Genomic DNA, 16,159 nt, shown 5'->3' with positions numbered 1-16,159 from the left:
TGAGGAGTTCCAACCAGGGTAGACACGTTCCAAGCTAAGTTTCCCAGGTCTTCTGTTTTGTTGAAGATTTAACTGAAGTAGCTACCATACAACACAGAACAGAGGCTCCAATTTCTTAAGCATGTTCTGATAAGCCTGTGTGCTCACAGTGTAAGAGCCTCATCAGTATCCTGGTGTGTGAAAGCCATTGCATGGCATAACATGCACTGCACAAATATGTGACTGGATTTATTTCCGACTTGGAGGTGTTGCTCTTTGTTAGAGTTCAGTTCATTAAGAAAAATCAGGTCATCTATCTCCAAAACTTCTGTAATCATTTGAATTAAATATGAATTAATTTGTTATGCTAAATATTTGGGCCTAATTAAGTACATACAGTAGATGCTTAAAGATAAATCAGACTAGACCAGAAATGGTGTTTTTGTCTGCCATTTTCTTTTAAGATGGAGGAGAGTATCTTATTTAAACCTTTCTGAAAGTCACGATAATTTTATGTAGGAATATAAGGCATGTAGTCAGAATGGAAGAGCCTCTCAGAAAATCAGAAATCTTGAAAAGACATTAAGGATCAAACAAAGACTATTAACTCACATAATTGATATCATTATAGATCAAGAAGATTCATACCATGACAACATAATCTCTCTGGTAATTTTTGTAGCTTACAAAAGAACAAATTTAGAAATAAGCTAAAAGAGCAATTGGTGAAAACCAAAGAACTCAGTAAGTGCCATTAATTTCTACATTCATAATTAATGTCATTCATAAGGAAATATTAATTACATGTAATGTTTTACTTTCAGATAATATTTCTTACATATAAAATCCTATTAATAGAAAAAGAAAATCAAATCAGCAGAAAATGAATTTTTTTGTAATCCACCCTGGAGTATTACATCTATACTTTCTTGCTATATATAAAGTTGGAAAGAATTTCAGACTTGTAATACTCAATGCTTTCTTTGGAGTATGGTATCTGATCCTGACTGCTTATGGAGAACTGAAGAGTTCTAAATGGATCTGCTCTTTTAAGACGGTATTTCTGTTTACTTTTTCATTTTGAAATTGTAATCACACAGCATTTAAATTAGATTTGGAGACATTTCAGCTTCAAACACAAGTGACCTTTTCAAATATACTTTTATATAGGAAAAACAGACGATGCAAAAGCTTCAGAAAAAGTGAAAACTCCTCTGAAAGGAGCCTCCATTCAGCGCTCTCCATCAGATGCAGGGAAAAGCAGTGGTGATGAAGGAAAGAAGCCTCCCTCCGGTATTGGGAGATCAACTGTTACTGGGTCTTTTGGATTCAAGAAGTCTGGGATGGGATCTTCTACCATAATCACCACAAGTGGAGCGACTATCACAAGTGGATCGGCAACTCTGGGAAAAATGCCCAAATCCTCAGCCATTGGTGGCAAGTCCAACGCGGGACGGAAGACAAGCTTAGATGGTTCCCAGAATCAGGATGATGGCGTTCTGCACATGAACTCGAAGACAACACTGCAGTATCGAAGCCTGCCTCGCCCGTCTAAGTCCAGTGGCAGCGGGATCCCAGGCAGAGGTGGACACCGCTCCAGCACCAGCAGCATCGACTCCAATGTCAGCAGCAAGTCTGCAGGCGCTGCCGCCACCAAACTGCGAGAGCCAAGCAAGATTGGGTCTGGGAGGTCCAGTCCTGTCACCATCAACCAGACGGATAAGGAGAAGGAGAAAGTGGCCGTGTCTGATTCTGAGAGTGTCTCACTGTCAAGTTCCCCTAAATCCAGCCCAACTTCGGCCAGCGCCTCAGGCACACCGGGACTTAGGCAGCCAGGATCCAAGTACCCGGATATCGCATCACCCACGTTTCGAAGGTATGTGCTTTTCTACAAATTCCCGGAGTTGCTATAGATAAAGGAGAGATTTTTGAAGTGTCAAACAAGCAGCTACTGGGCAGTAAGGTTTTTCAGAGTATGTTTTCCTGTAAGCAGAGAACCAAATACAGAAAGAGAGAAAAAGGGTCATACTCCTTCTGACAACAGATTTGTTTAGGCCTAAAGACCTCTCCAGACGTGACATGGCTATTGCTTGAGCTTTGACGATTTTAAGTACATTCTCATGGTGAGAGTTTGAAAGCTAGAATAAGTTCTTACTGACCATTCAGGCACATGAGAAGTTCTTTCTCAATATTTTGATACATCCACAAATAGGACACACCTTATTAAGGCATGTTTTGTCACTTGAACGGGTGGCGTAGCCTGTTCAGAGAAATGATGAGCTCTGTAGGTTAATAAAGTGTTCTCTTGTACGCTGTCAGCAGCTCCATCTAGAAGAGTTTCATTATCCAAGCAGCTTTGTTACACCTTTCTTCATAAACATTAATCAAAACTATAAATTTCAGTTGGAGATGCCCTACTGTAACGTTTTGGAATGTGTAAATCAGTATGCACTTTTAGGTAAAGCAGTTCCATTGCTGGAAAAAAAAGCCAAGACTGCCTTCTGGTGGCGAGTTACCGAAACAGCATCTCCAGCTACTGAAGGAGCTGCAGCTTGATTTTGTGGGTTTGGTAATAAGTAAAACAGATTCTTACATTATTAGCCGTGCATATTTCACATCACAATAAGCTTTGCATTTATTTCTCATTAATTTATGAGCTGCACTTTAGCTACAGCTTAAAACATTTTCAGTAAGACATTAAATCATCACATGGCCTTTATTTCAACAGTTTTAGAGAACTGGGGGGCTATTTCATCATCACTGTGGACATTTTCTTCTGTATAATTACTGGGAGCAATTATGTGAAACGCAACTCTGCCAGGACTGCCCTTGGAAACAAATAGGGCACGTTTAGCTATGGTGCAGTTTATTCTATCTGAAGGGTTACTATGTGACCGAGGACCACACAAGGAACTGTGCACAAGAGCAATAAAGGAAAATTTTACAGAAATACTCAGATAGATGTTTGTTAAACTGTGAAGGATTTTGCCAGTGTTTGTTGCAATCATTTTAGCAGATTTGAGAAGCAAGAGGTTTAAAAGCCTAATGACTGTGGGAATGTTAAATTCCTGAATTTGGGTGAAAGTGTAATCTGTTCATGCAATAATAAGACAAAAATATGCTTGTTTTCCCTCTTTGGGAGGGTCTGCATGTCCAAAGAGCACATCTGAATAGGAGTAAATGAGAGCTGTTGCTATTGAAACGAACCCTAATTATTACAATATGGTTAAGTGAATTTAATTTTGAGATGACATTGAACAACTAGGTAGGCATGATTGTAGTAGCAGTAATTAAAAGTGTGTCGTTTGGCTCTTAGGATGTTACGCCATGAATGTTTAATGTGGCTATCAGTTTCTCTAAAGCTATTTGTTTTACATTTAGGTTGTTTGGTGCCAAGGCAAGTGGTAAAGCTGCCTCTGCACCCAGTACTGAAGGTGTGAAACCCACATCGGCAATGCCCAGCCCTAGTACCACCTTGGCACGGCAAGGCAGCCTGGAATCGCCATCCTCGGGCACAGGCAGCATGGGCAGTGCAGGTGGGCAAAGTGGTAGCAGCAGCCCCCTCTTCAGTAAACCTTCGGACTTAAATGCAGATGTTGTAAGCTTAAGTCACTCCTTGGCTTCCAGTCCTGCCTCAGTGCACTCTTTCACATCAGGTGCTCTTGTGTGGGCTGCAAACCTGAGCAGCTCTTCAGCGGGCAGTAAGGACACACCAAGTTACCAGTCCATGACTAGCCTGCACACCAGTTCCGAGTCTATTGACCTTCCTCTTAGCCATCATGGCTCTCTCTCTGGACTGACAACAAGCACTCAGGAGGTTCAGAGCCTGCTCATGAGGACGGGAAGCGTCAGATCTACTCTTTCGGAAAGGTGAGCTTGCCTGTAGATACAGTGACCACAAAACCAGTGAGAGGCAAAAGGACAGGAGCCAAAAAAATTGAAGCCTGCATCTGTTTTTCTAAAGGGACACTGTTTAATTAGCAGCCTAGTCCTATGTGTAAAGAAGGAACGAAAGAAGAAAACTCAAAGCTATTGCAGGCATTGGATGTGGAATCAACTGCCTTTTGAGGTTTTGCAAGCACTTTTTCCTACACTGAGATTTTTTTGTTGTTGTTCTCTTGTTCTGGAGAAGAACCAGACAAAAGGGAACACTGCTTAACTAAAGGCATACCTATCTCAAGGACCACACAATGAGTCTTGCATGCCAGCCCTGCCTGCCCTTCCAGCATTCAGCAGCTCCACAGCAGTCTCACTGCTTCCCAGCTGACAAACCTGCACCACGCATGGGACCCCACTAGTTTTCTTCCCATGAGCACGGTGCAGAGGCAGAGCTGGAGGTTCCCTGCCTTCATCTGACCACACAGTCTTATACTGAAATATCCAGCCCTGACAGTTTTTTTCTTACCTGATAATCATTACACAGACATTAAAATGTAGTTTCCCTTGCAGGGTTATTGCTTACAAAGCAGGACTGTTACTATAAGCACAATCCTGGAAAGTGTCTGGAACAGGTGGACAAAAACAAGAAGGGGTTTTCCCATTTGCCCTGTTAAAGACTTTTGATTTACCATTTAAGTTATAACAAAGTGGTGTATCCTCCCTGAGAGATTTTTTTTTAAATTAACCTTTTTTTTTTTTTTTTTTGTGGAACTTTTACTTGAGTTTCATGAAGGAGAGAAAGTAAGCTGATAGGCAGTCAGTAGTTTTCACATCCCTTGAAAATTTCCAAGATTTGAAAATGAAACTCTTATGTCACATGAGGATTGAAAATTCAATATTAAATATTTCAGTAGCATCTTATCCAAAAAAGAAAATTATTCTGAGTCAGAAATATTTAAAACATTTTAAGGTTAAAAGTAGTTGCTTGGAAAATGCACAATTATTTAAAAGAAATAAAAGATATTTTGTACATTTCAAAAACATACAATTAAGAGCTTTTCTCCTTTGTATTAAAACAGAGATTATTCAGTACCAGTCCTTTCCAATGGAAAGATTTCACTTTCAGTGAAGCAGCATGAAAAAAAAAAATCAAAAGAAAAGAAAACAAAAAAACCCTAGATAACTCTTGGTCAAATCTAGATGGAAACTCTCCACACATTTCATTCTCTTCTGTTACCTTCATAATTATTACTGTATCAGCTCAAATCACACCTCTAACTAACATCGTTACGGTATATACTATGTATGTATGTACCAATATAATCTACGGTCTAGCAATTAATAGTACACTGATACATGAGTGATTCATAACTTGCACTGTGCCTTTAATTTTTCTAATAGTAATTTGCATTGTGTGCCATCAACCAAATATTTCTCAGAACAGTACTTATTAATATCTAGATACAAAAACTTCCACTAATTTTTACTACTGGATATATGGATGGTGACATCATTAAGATGATGTGGAAGAGTGGTGAATTTATGCTGAAGACTGTATTTATGCAGAGGATGTTAAACATCACATTTGAAATGTTAATGGTTTGGCATACGTTCCTGAGCAACCTCTGCTACTAATCCTTTATGTTCAGTGACTTAATTTCAGTGGTTCCAAATACTTTGCTTTTGGCAATATTTTAAGTTTCAGATTTGCCTGTATGGGGATAATGTGGTTATATCCAGAGAGAACCATTTATCATATTGATCAGGCCTTAGTATATGTACCTCAAGAAAAGGGTGTTCATTCTGGAATTATAGTCACAGTAAAGTTTTTACACTTTTATTTTTCTAAAAGGCATTTTAGAATTGATGTGTGATTTCTAAGAAGTTTATAATGCAAACCCTTCATGCAGGAAAGTATTTTCACGAAACAAAGGCATTGTTTGCAATGTTAGAGGCAAATGTATTTTGCAAAACATTGAATCATTTTTCCTTTGTTGTGAGGGAACCCAGATAGTATCTTAGATAGGTCTGCATCCAGATACATGTTACATAGAGAGTGTATTTTAGATACTTGTTGGATTCTGGCAAAGCATAAGAGATTATCTGTAGACTCTTTTCCTGAGGTCATTTGAGCTTGCACAAGACTGAATTAACAGTCTGTACAGTGAGATATGCTAACATAATGTAGAGACATGATCAGAAAGACCAAAGCTAAAAGAGACAGAACTAGCAAGCTGCATGCCTTCTGTGGAGCGAAAGAATAGGAAAAGGTAAAAGAGAAGAGAAAGCTAATAACAAGTGATACAAAGAAGTTTTTTTTTTTTTTTTCCCTTTCTTGAATTATTGATCATGGTTTGATAGCTAAGCATCACTAATGGCACGCATGCTAAAGAGGAATGAAAAGGATGAATATGACTTAGGGAGATCTGCACTTCACTAGTCCTGATGAACTTTTCAATTCCCTGCTTCAGACAGAGTCTGAATTGCTCCTGCAGTCTCTGAGTCTGAAGAAGAGATTTCAAAGGGCATCCACAGAGTAAGGGGAGTGAGCAGGAAGGGTGGGATGGAAGCAACTGTGGGCAAGGCCTCCTTGACCTCATGTCCTTGGAAAGATACAGAGTACGTTAAAACAGATTAAATAACAGATAGCATGAGGTTTGTCATTACCATCCTTTTAAATAATTCTAGGCTTTGTGAATAAAGGAGAGGAATTAGTAGCTACGGTAAGAAATCTGGAATTTAGTAAATCTTCAGATGTTGTTTCAAATGATATTCAAAAGCAAATGAAGGAATAAAGTAAGGTGCTTGACCAGTTTGAAAAAGTTATCTGAGTAGTGAGCATTTGTTCACTAATTTGTTAGATTGAAGAGATATAACAAGACAGGATATATTTTCACAAATACAAAACAAAGAATGATGAAGCAGTGTCTAGAGAGTTGTAATGCCATTTCTGAGGGATAAAACATTTTCCCCGTGATTTATAAATAGATGTATCATGTATTCATACAATCATAGAATGGCATGGGTTGAAAGAACGTCTAGTTCCAGTCCCTGTGTAAGACCTAGAAAGTAGTTAACCCATCCTACTTTTTCCTGCTAAGTCTTTAGCTTGAAGACTTTGGGACAAAAAATTAAAGCAATATGTATTTGTTTTAACTTGAAGGAACACAGAAAATGAGATGAAAACCTCAAGGAACAGGTTTCCTGCTAAGGACAGTAGCCCTTGGCTACCTTAGAGAAAATAGTCACTTGACCTAGAGATAATGAGTCTACAAGGTGTCTGCCACATGTGCTCATGCATACCTGGCAGGTCTCAGACCTTCTGGAGGACACTGCCCATACACCTTCAGGATAGCCACCATGCAATGGTGTGCCATAAATGCAGGCCTACTGACAACTGCTGTACTGATATAGCATCGAAGTCTCTTCCAGCCAAATTTTATGTCATTCCATGAGGATTTTTGTGTTGCAATAAGTAGAAAATATGATCAGTAAATACTGAAAAAGTGCTTTTTCAGCAAAATTTGCATCTCCTTCAGGGCTTCCATCAGTTTTGCACTAGCAGCATTTATTTAGATACGTCTACTTCTATTATTATTACAGTATAACTCACTACCTGGGAGGGCACTTATATTTCAGCTTGCATGAATTTAGAGAGTTTAAAATACTTGAGAGTTTTGTATAAAATAAAATTAAATTCTCAACTAGAGTTAGTTGGTGAGATAACACTGCTTTAATTGACAAAATTTTCCATGTTTACTCATCACTAGTAATAGTTTTAATACTTAATTGCTGTTGAGTACTATAGATTTGCCTTTTTTGTGTCTGGTTGATCTTAATGATTCAGCAACAGATGCATACAAAATGCAGAAATACAGGAATTAACTGTGCAATTTTCCATCAGCAAAAATGTCTGCACTTCAAGATTAGTAGAATTGGAAGTTTTTTCTAATTACTGCCTGGTTTGTTTTGGTTTACTTCATTAGGATGTGGTTCACTTCTGAGAACCATGAATGTGCGCTGAAACCCATTTAAGCACTTAAAGACTTTCAGTTGTTATGAATTACCTGTAGAGTTGATTATTGTGATTTTAAAGGCGTGAAACTGTCCATCATGCATCAGATTTTCTAGTGTGCTCGCCAGTCATATAAACTCTTTTATAAAGTCCCATATCAGCTTGGCCCAGCCCGTCCCAGACCACCCTCAGTGTTCCTTAGCTTGTAATTTGTTTTATTCCATAGCAGCTCTGCAACAGTTAAATATAGCATGTAGGAATATAGTCTATTGCATTATGGCCATTGTCTGGCTTTCCCTTATTGGAGTCAGCACCTAGGAAGGAGAACCACAAACTGTAAGACTACCTGGATTCTCTGAAGAGAACTTGCAGGTGGTTTCAGCAGTACAAAACAGACGAAGGGAATGGATATATGGTGGGATCAATAATTTAGGCCTATGTGTAGTATGTTCCTGCAAGACTGATATTAACAAATAACATGGCAAAGAAAAACGTCAGGATGAGTGGCAAATTCTCAGCCTTATTTAATAGTGCTGTGAGCTCCAATTTCTTTTGAGCCAGAAATGGATTTCTATGAAATCAGTGCTTCGTTTGGGAAAGGAAGGACTTCTTTGTTTGTATAATCTAAAGGTCTTTAGAACACTTGGGCAAGAATGGAAGTGTCTCCGAATAGGACCACAGAACATTACAGTTCAGTTCTATTTACTAAAGGTACAGTTTCTGTAGCAGTAGCCTCTTTTTCGAGATAATGTTTTCATACACAAAAAAACATACAGCCTGAATACATAGAATACATGAAACTCATGAATACATGAAAACAAACAAGTCTGAATAAATAATTACATAGGATCCTGGCTAATATTTTCATGTAACTAGCTAAAATCTAAGATCACATTCATAAATTTTGGTATATTTAGGAAGCAAAATAAATGTTTTATATATTCACTTTTATGCAGTCGCAATAATTCCATACTTATGTTTAGGAGTATTCACCTCAATTTGATTTGGGCATCTGAATTCAAAAGTTTTTCAGAAGAACACTACAGTACTATTAACCAGTGTATATGACTTCTTTAAACATATGGCATGTGGATTGCTTTGAAGGAGCACTGACTGACTCCCATACTTTTAGGTAATGAGATATAGATTAATTTTAGACATATAGGACTTTGAGTTAAATAAATATTAGAAAATATAATGTTTGCTAGGGTGTTTGAAATATTTTCTGGAGCTCTTTTTCTTATGATTGTGTTAATTTGTTTTGAAATTTAGAGATGCATAAAGATACATAAAGGAATATCAAGGCTTCATTCTTGTCTGTAAAGAACTAAAAAATACAAGAATCATGCATTCATATTTATGATCTCTTTCTACCAACTGTTCTTCATTCCTGTTAGTTATTTCAGGAGCAAAATGCTGAAGATGTCTTCACTCTGACAGAGCAGTCCTCACCTGGACCACTGGGTCAAAACTGACATTCAGACAGTTGGAAGAGAAGAGAGTTATCAGGAGTAGTCCGCATGGGTTCACCAGGGGGAGGTCATGCTTGACCAACCTGGTGGCCTTCCATGATGGAAGGGGAAGGGTGGCCGAGGGGAGAGCAGTGGATGTAGTCTACCTTGATTTTAGCAAGGCATTTGACACTGTCTCCCACAGCATCCTTATAACGAAAGCTGATGAAGTGTGGAACAGATGAGTGGATGGTGAGGTGGGTTGAGGTCTGGCTGACTGGCAGAGCTCAGAGGGTTGTGGTCAGTGGTGCAAGTCCAGTTGGAGACCTGTACTTAGCAGTGTTCCTCAGGGGTCGGTGCTAGATCCAGTGCTGTTCAACATCTTCATCAATGACTTTGAAGAGGGAATAGAGTTCAGTCTCAGCAAGTTTGCTGATGATACAAAGCTGGAAGGAATGGTTGACATGTCAGAAGGCTGTGCTGCCATTCAGCAAGACCTGGACAGGCTGGAGAATTGGGCAGAGAGAAACCAGATGAGGTTTAACAGGAGCAAGTGTAGAGTCTTGCACCTAGGAAGGAATAACTGCATGCACCAGTACAGGGTGGGGAATGACGTGCTGGAGAGGAGCTCTGAAGAGAGGAACCTGAGTGTCCTGGTGGATGACAGATTGCCTATGGGTCAGCAGTGTGCCCTGGTGGCCAAGAAGGCCAATAGGATCCTGGAGTGCATTAAGAAGAGCTTGGCCAGCAGGTCAAGGGAGGTGATCCTCCTCCTCTACTCTGCCCTGGTGAGGCCTCATCTGGAGTATTGTGTTCAGTTCTGGACTTACCAGTACAAAAAGGATGATCCTTAGTGGATCAGATCACCTAAGGAGTGGGAGGCAAAAGGGCGAGGCCGGACTCTTCTCAGCATTGTGTGGCAGGAGGACAAGGAGAAATGGGCACAAACTGATGCATAGGAAGTTCCGCACAAATGTGTGTGGGAACTTCTTCACAGTGCAGTGACGGAGCAGTGGCACAGCTGCACAGAGAGGTGGTGGAGAATCCTTTTTTGGAGATGTTCAAGACTTGCCCGGACACCTACCTGTGCAACCTGGTCTAGGGAGCTGCTTTGGCAGGGGGTTGGACTTGATCTCTAGTGGTCCCTTCCAACCCCTACAATTCTGTGATTCTGTGATCTTGCTATGTTCCTTCAGTGTGCTTTCTCCCATGCAGAATAAGGCCCTGTTTGACTAGGAAAATTGCCTGTAAGTGTTCCTGGTGCTAAAGGTGGTTTGTTGCCATTAGACTGACCATAATGTTAACTCCAACAGTATTTTACTGCCTTTACCTACCTTGATGAAAGTAGTGACATGAAAATACCCAGAATCCCTCGTGCAATAGAAACTGACCTTTAGTAATATTGTGAGAGTCTTCTTCGATAGGAAGCATAGACCTAAATTACTGTTGATCTCAGGATGTGTTTATGATATGTAATACAGAAATCTTCTTAAAGCCATTCTGTAATTTAATCCATATGGTGAGACTATTTTATGTTCTTAAGGGAAAAAAACATTGCCACATTTAATTAATGATAACAAGTTCAGCCCACACTGGTCAGGAACTGATCTTCTAAGTCTTTTTGAGGAAATGCCCAAATAGCACTCAGTTTGAAGGAAAGATAGTGAGTGCCCTTCCAGACAGCTCTGTAATGGTGATGGGATTTGAATTAGGAAAATGCCAACCATAGATCTCTGATAATCAGCCACTCTGCCATCTTTGTGCATGAATATGTAACAGCATTGCCACAGTGCCACTTTTCATTGTCCATAACATGACTTAGCTATGTGAGCCCTGCAGCAACAGAAAGCTGAGGGTCTGTATGTTTGGCACGTATTTCTTCAAGCTGAGCTGTCATTTGGCTTCTGGCAAGGCCATGCTGTCTCCTAGCAGGTGCCACAACCTTCATTTCTTTTGAAAAACTGTTGGTGCATCATAGGAAACTGTGAAAAATAAAGATTCATGCTGTGACCATATGATTCTTGCACAGATTGTGGGGTGAAGCTGCAAGAAGGATAAAAATTATAAGGAAGGACTTCTTTATGACTTGGGTAGTCTCCAAATTACTATTGACCCAGCTCAGAGCTTGCCTATTTGAAAAATGAATGGTGACAATACATGTTCTATTGTCTCCTCCCATGAGTCAGGGATTTATTAAAAATGTTAAATGATGTTTTGTTTTGCACCCATATCTAGACCTTTAAAGTCTGTAATTCTGGACAGTCATGTCTATATATGTCCTTAGGGATTTTTTTTGTTTTAACAGCATGCACCTTGACAGAAATACACTACCCAAAAAGGGATTAAGGTATATATATTTTTTGAGCATGACTGCTACTTCTCTGGTTTACTGTAATTTTTCCTACTCTGTCTTTCCCTTTCTTTCTCCTCTTGTTGATTGTGTACCCAACAGAGTTATTTGTATTAAGATTCAAACCAAAACTTGTGGATTTTAACAATGGATTTCATTTATCCAAGTCTGCTAATGCATAAATATCCTTTCTGGATATATATTGGAAATTGAGTAAAATTAAGGATAGGTTCCTTATGAGGTGATTTTTAAGAGATATTCAATCCTGGAGACTGAATGAAAAGGCAAGATACCTTTGCAATTCAGTGGGACTCTTTGTTGGAAACATTGAGAAAAACAAAATTTAAGAGGTGGATCTGAACTTGAACTCTAAACACAAACACTCCTGCAGTCTGAATTGAAGACCTAGTAAAGGGTAAATGCAGAAAACACTAGTTGTTTTATCTAGGTATAAAATGATCTCTGCTCCAGTTACTCTTCTTGGTACGTACATAGCAATACTGAGTCCAGTTCTGCTACTTATTTCCCACTAATTAGAGCCGTCTTCAACACAAAAAACAGAAGTTATCTGCTTTCTTTTGTGCTCCATGTTTAAAAGAGGGAATCAGTATATAATTTATCTTGTCTCATTAGGCATGGCACTTTATGGCCCTAGTCCAGGTTGTGGACTTGGCAAGCAAAGGTATATGTATACACACAGAGACATTCTACAGCCTTCCAGTTGTTGAAACTGCACAGCTAAGATCTCTTGAGTTCTTTATAAAAGAGTATTTTATTAAATTTAAAGATTGCACTAAAGTGTTGTCAGTAGGTAGCACCTTCTGCTCTTCTGCAAAATCCTTTCTTTAAAAGTATTTAATCAAATTTCCCATTATCCCAAAACAATCACTTTGGATTGAGAGAGAATGGAAAAGGTGGAGGATATGAAAGAGGCATAAAGGGGACCCTGAAAGGGTACAATGCAATGATTGAGGTTTGTGGCTGACAGATTGTAATGGTGGCTGAAAGCTGAAAGTGAAATGCAGAAACAACTTACAGGCAGGCAAGCCTGATCAGTTATCCTAGAAGAACTGTCAGACTGATTTAATGTACAGAGATCCCAGACCAAACCCAGATCCTGAATTCTTATTTTACCATCTTTCTGATCTGATAACCATTGGGTAACTTCTATACCGCAGTTAGAGGCAAAGATCATAGCTAATTTTTGAAAGAAGAAAGGAAGTAAATATTTAATCAGGACAAGATGTTTTAATGCCTTAAAATATTGCACAAAACCCCAAGCACAACATGGGAACTTGCATGTTCATTCAATCTGCTTTCTAAGCAGAAATACTCCTGCCTCATAGGCCCGAGGCCAGAATATCAAAAGCCTTTTCAGCTCTGCTGTTTGGAGAACACTGATGGCTCATGACAGTGGTGAAGAACGTGCTCATTTTTCAGCAGGCGACTGTGCTGAGTGAAGCAAACTATTGCAGACACTGCTGAAAACAATCTCTTGATTAAGACCCATTCTGCCTGCACATTTTACTTTTTAACCACTGCTGGAATTGCCTTTCTTCCAGTTCAGCTATTAAGGACTGAAGCAATGAGTTGCCAGTTCTCCTTAGCCCATGTGGTAGTTGTACAGGTTTTATTGGATTACTATGGGAAGCAGTAGATGAATTATTTGATTTCCAGACTTCTTTTCCAATAGTTTTTTCTGCTAATTGCAATTTTTTCCTGTCCCTTTCCCTCCCTGCAGTTTGGGGCAGGACACAGTGCCAAGTAGCATTCAGAGCAGCAGACCATAACTGTGAACATTAGTGATTGTTGTTACCAATGCAAACTGCTTTTTCAAAACTGTTGATTTGTTTCATTCCTTTCATCTAACCAATTGCCCATGTGATGTGGCAGGTGTCATTTTGTAAGCAGCTACTCACCTTTCTTGGCTTCTAGTTTGTCCGTTGCCCATTCTAGACATGCAGCTTCTGAGCTTTTGCATCAACCTATACACTTCCTTTAACTTTGAAGTTCTTTCCTGTCAGCTATCTGCTTTCTATGGTTTTATCATTATATTTCTTAAAATGAGGGGAATGCTATTTCGGGGAGGGGGGTGAATCAGAAGGGATTTCAAGCCTTGTAATTGTTTTTGTGTTGTACGACAGTAAAGATCACGTTGGTAAAATTCCTGATGGTAATCACTTGACTAACTAGATGCATTCTAAGGGTTTGTTTTTCTATAACTGGTGAAGGCTTTTTGTGTCATATTCATTTCTTTCTAAACCACCACCTTGTCATTGTTTTGAGCTTGTCAGCTGTGGTTTTTCAGATATACTCCATCATCCCGGCAGACGAGTCAGGAAGAAGGCAAGGAGTGGCTACGCTCCCATTCCACTGGAGGCCTGCAGGACACTGGCAGTCAGTCCCCACTTGTTTCTCCTTCAGCTATGTCTGCATCTGCAACTGGAAAATATCACTTTTCCAACCTGGGTAAATGTTATTTCCCTTCACTGTTTCTCCCATTTCAGAATAACATCATAAAATCCAACCGTTCATATTTATTTTGTTAAATAATTCTAAAAATCTCTATCACTACGTTTTGGTACTTCATTAATAAAGAGATACTGATAGCATTGTTCATGGAGTAGATGAGAATACTTCTTATTTTGTTTACAAGAAAAAAGCAAAAAAATTATATTATTTGCCCAAGGAGAAGGCAATCCAGGGCACAGCTGGAAATTAACTTTTAACTCAGACCTACTTATCTTTTAGCCTATCTGAGGTAGTACGATTCTTTCCTGTGAGTTTAGTGGATTTCAACCCAGATGCTAAACATTATTTTAATTCCTGTAAACAGGCTTGTTTTGAGGCAGGTCTTTCTAGTCTTTCCAATGCAGTCATCTGGACCTCACTACAACTGCCTTGGTTGCAATCAGTGTCCTATCCTTAGTCAATATAGTATTACAGGATATGAGTCACACTTTAGGTTTATTTGATTACAGGTCAAGATTTAGATTTAATTCTTCTGGATCTTTCTTCAAGTTAATACAACCCAAATCTATTTTTGTTAACAAATTTATTTTTTCTTTAATGATTTATGTAAAATCTTTTATTTTTACAGCACTAGACACAGACCTAGGTTCACAGTGAGCCACAGTATTTTAGATCCTTACTGTGGAATTTGCTGCAGCTTGTGAAGTATTCATATTTCTGTCACTCTGTCACAGCTTTTGGCATTTGTAAGTTACAGTCACTCAGAAGCAATTTGATCACCCTTAAAAATACTGGTCTTTACTACATATGGGGAATAAAGGTTGAACAAAGCTGATTTTGAAAATGAAATTGGATGCTGCCTATGTAATCCACTACTTTGGATTTTTTCCATATACTTGCAGTAGTTTTAGACACAGTGCTCTTTAAGCAGTGATTTTCTCACTCTATCAATTTTCTGCTTACTATCTTCCTTTTCTTTCTGTTCATAGTTCTTGCACTCACATCAGAGAGTAATAGGATCTGTTTATTTTGTTGATGTCCTCTACTTAGCATTATCATAGCCCCATTGAATGTCTCGTTTTCACAACAAAACTTCAAGCACGTTTTGAATATCCAAAAACAAGGTTTAATAGAACTTAGACAGACAGCTATTTTTACTAGGCACTGCGTCAAAGTAAACAAGAAACAAGTTTATTCAGACACCAGCATTAGTGTTACATGTGTTTTTCAGCAATACTTCCATGCAACTCCATCTCCTTGGAAATAATCTGCTTCCCCTTTCTGTGATAGCTTTGGATATCAGAGTAAATGAATTTTGTTATTTTATCAGCAGTGTGAAGTCAACATAACCATGCCAGTCCTTCGTTACAATTTTATTAAGAACCAGAATTCATTTAATGGAATTGTACTTCATTAATAAAGCTTTGTATTCCAGTGAGTCCAACCAACCTGTCTCAGTTTAACCTTCCTGGACCCAGTATGATGCGTTCAAACAGCATCCCTGCACAAGACACTTCTTTTGATCTGTATGATGACTCCCAACTGTGTGGAAGTGCTACATCCTTAGAAGAGAGACCACGTGCAATTAGTCATTCAGGTTCATTCAGAGACAGTATGGAAGAAGGTAAGACTGAATTATTATTTGACTCATTGAATAGGCCACAGAACCATCAAAGTGTGGTAAACTTTTAAAATATTTCTTCTACAACATGGAAGTTTAAAGAATTTTGTGAAACCTACTTTGTGTTGTTTTGGGCTGGACTCACAGTACTTCTTTACCCTGCAGCAAAGATAGTTATTTCTATAGTAATACAGAATAATCATACCTATATGTGAACATTACTTTTGACACAGAAATTTTTAGGGAAAGGAAGCCACTCTTGGAAAATTGTTTTATTCTTTTTGCATCCAAATTTGAAGCCTCTGAGTATATCTTAACTGTGATTCCATGTTTTCTTAGTCCTACTTGTGCGTTTCCTTTTTCTTTTGTTGTTTAATTTCCATACTTCCCTG

General features: G+C 38.8%; 1 protein-coding gene across 2 annotated transcripts in view; it reads left to right on the top strand.

Moving 5' to 3' along the window:
• Positions 1 to 16,159, top strand: part of NAV3 (neuron navigator 3) — a 258,103-nt gene that overhangs the window by 196,298 nt on the left and 45,646 nt on the right. For both annotated transcript variants that reach the window (XM_065743241.1, XM_065743240.1), the window contains exons 15-19: positions 1,150 to 1,855; positions 3,361 to 3,849; positions 11,630 to 11,671; positions 13,983 to 14,143; positions 15,582 to 15,770. In XM_065743241.1, the coding sequence (XP_065599313.1) occupies positions 1,150 to 1,855; positions 3,361 to 3,849; positions 11,630 to 11,671; positions 13,983 to 14,143; positions 15,582 to 15,770 (1,587 nt within the window). The remainder of the gene's footprint in view (positions 1 to 1,149; positions 1,856 to 3,360; positions 3,850 to 11,629; positions 11,672 to 13,982; positions 14,144 to 15,581; positions 15,771 to 16,159) is intronic.

This window comes from Cyrtonyx montezumae, unplaced genomic scaffold (assembly GCF_038088225.1).
Source record: "Cyrtonyx montezumae isolate F1298 unplaced genomic scaffold, pur_monq_1.0 scaffold_3, whole genome shotgun sequence".
Taxonomy (NCBI): Eukaryota; Metazoa; Chordata; class Aves; order Galliformes; family Odontophoridae; genus Cyrtonyx; species Cyrtonyx montezumae.
The sequence above is the reverse complement of the archived record's forward strand: the minus strand, read 5'-3'. Positions and strand labels throughout refer to the sequence as shown.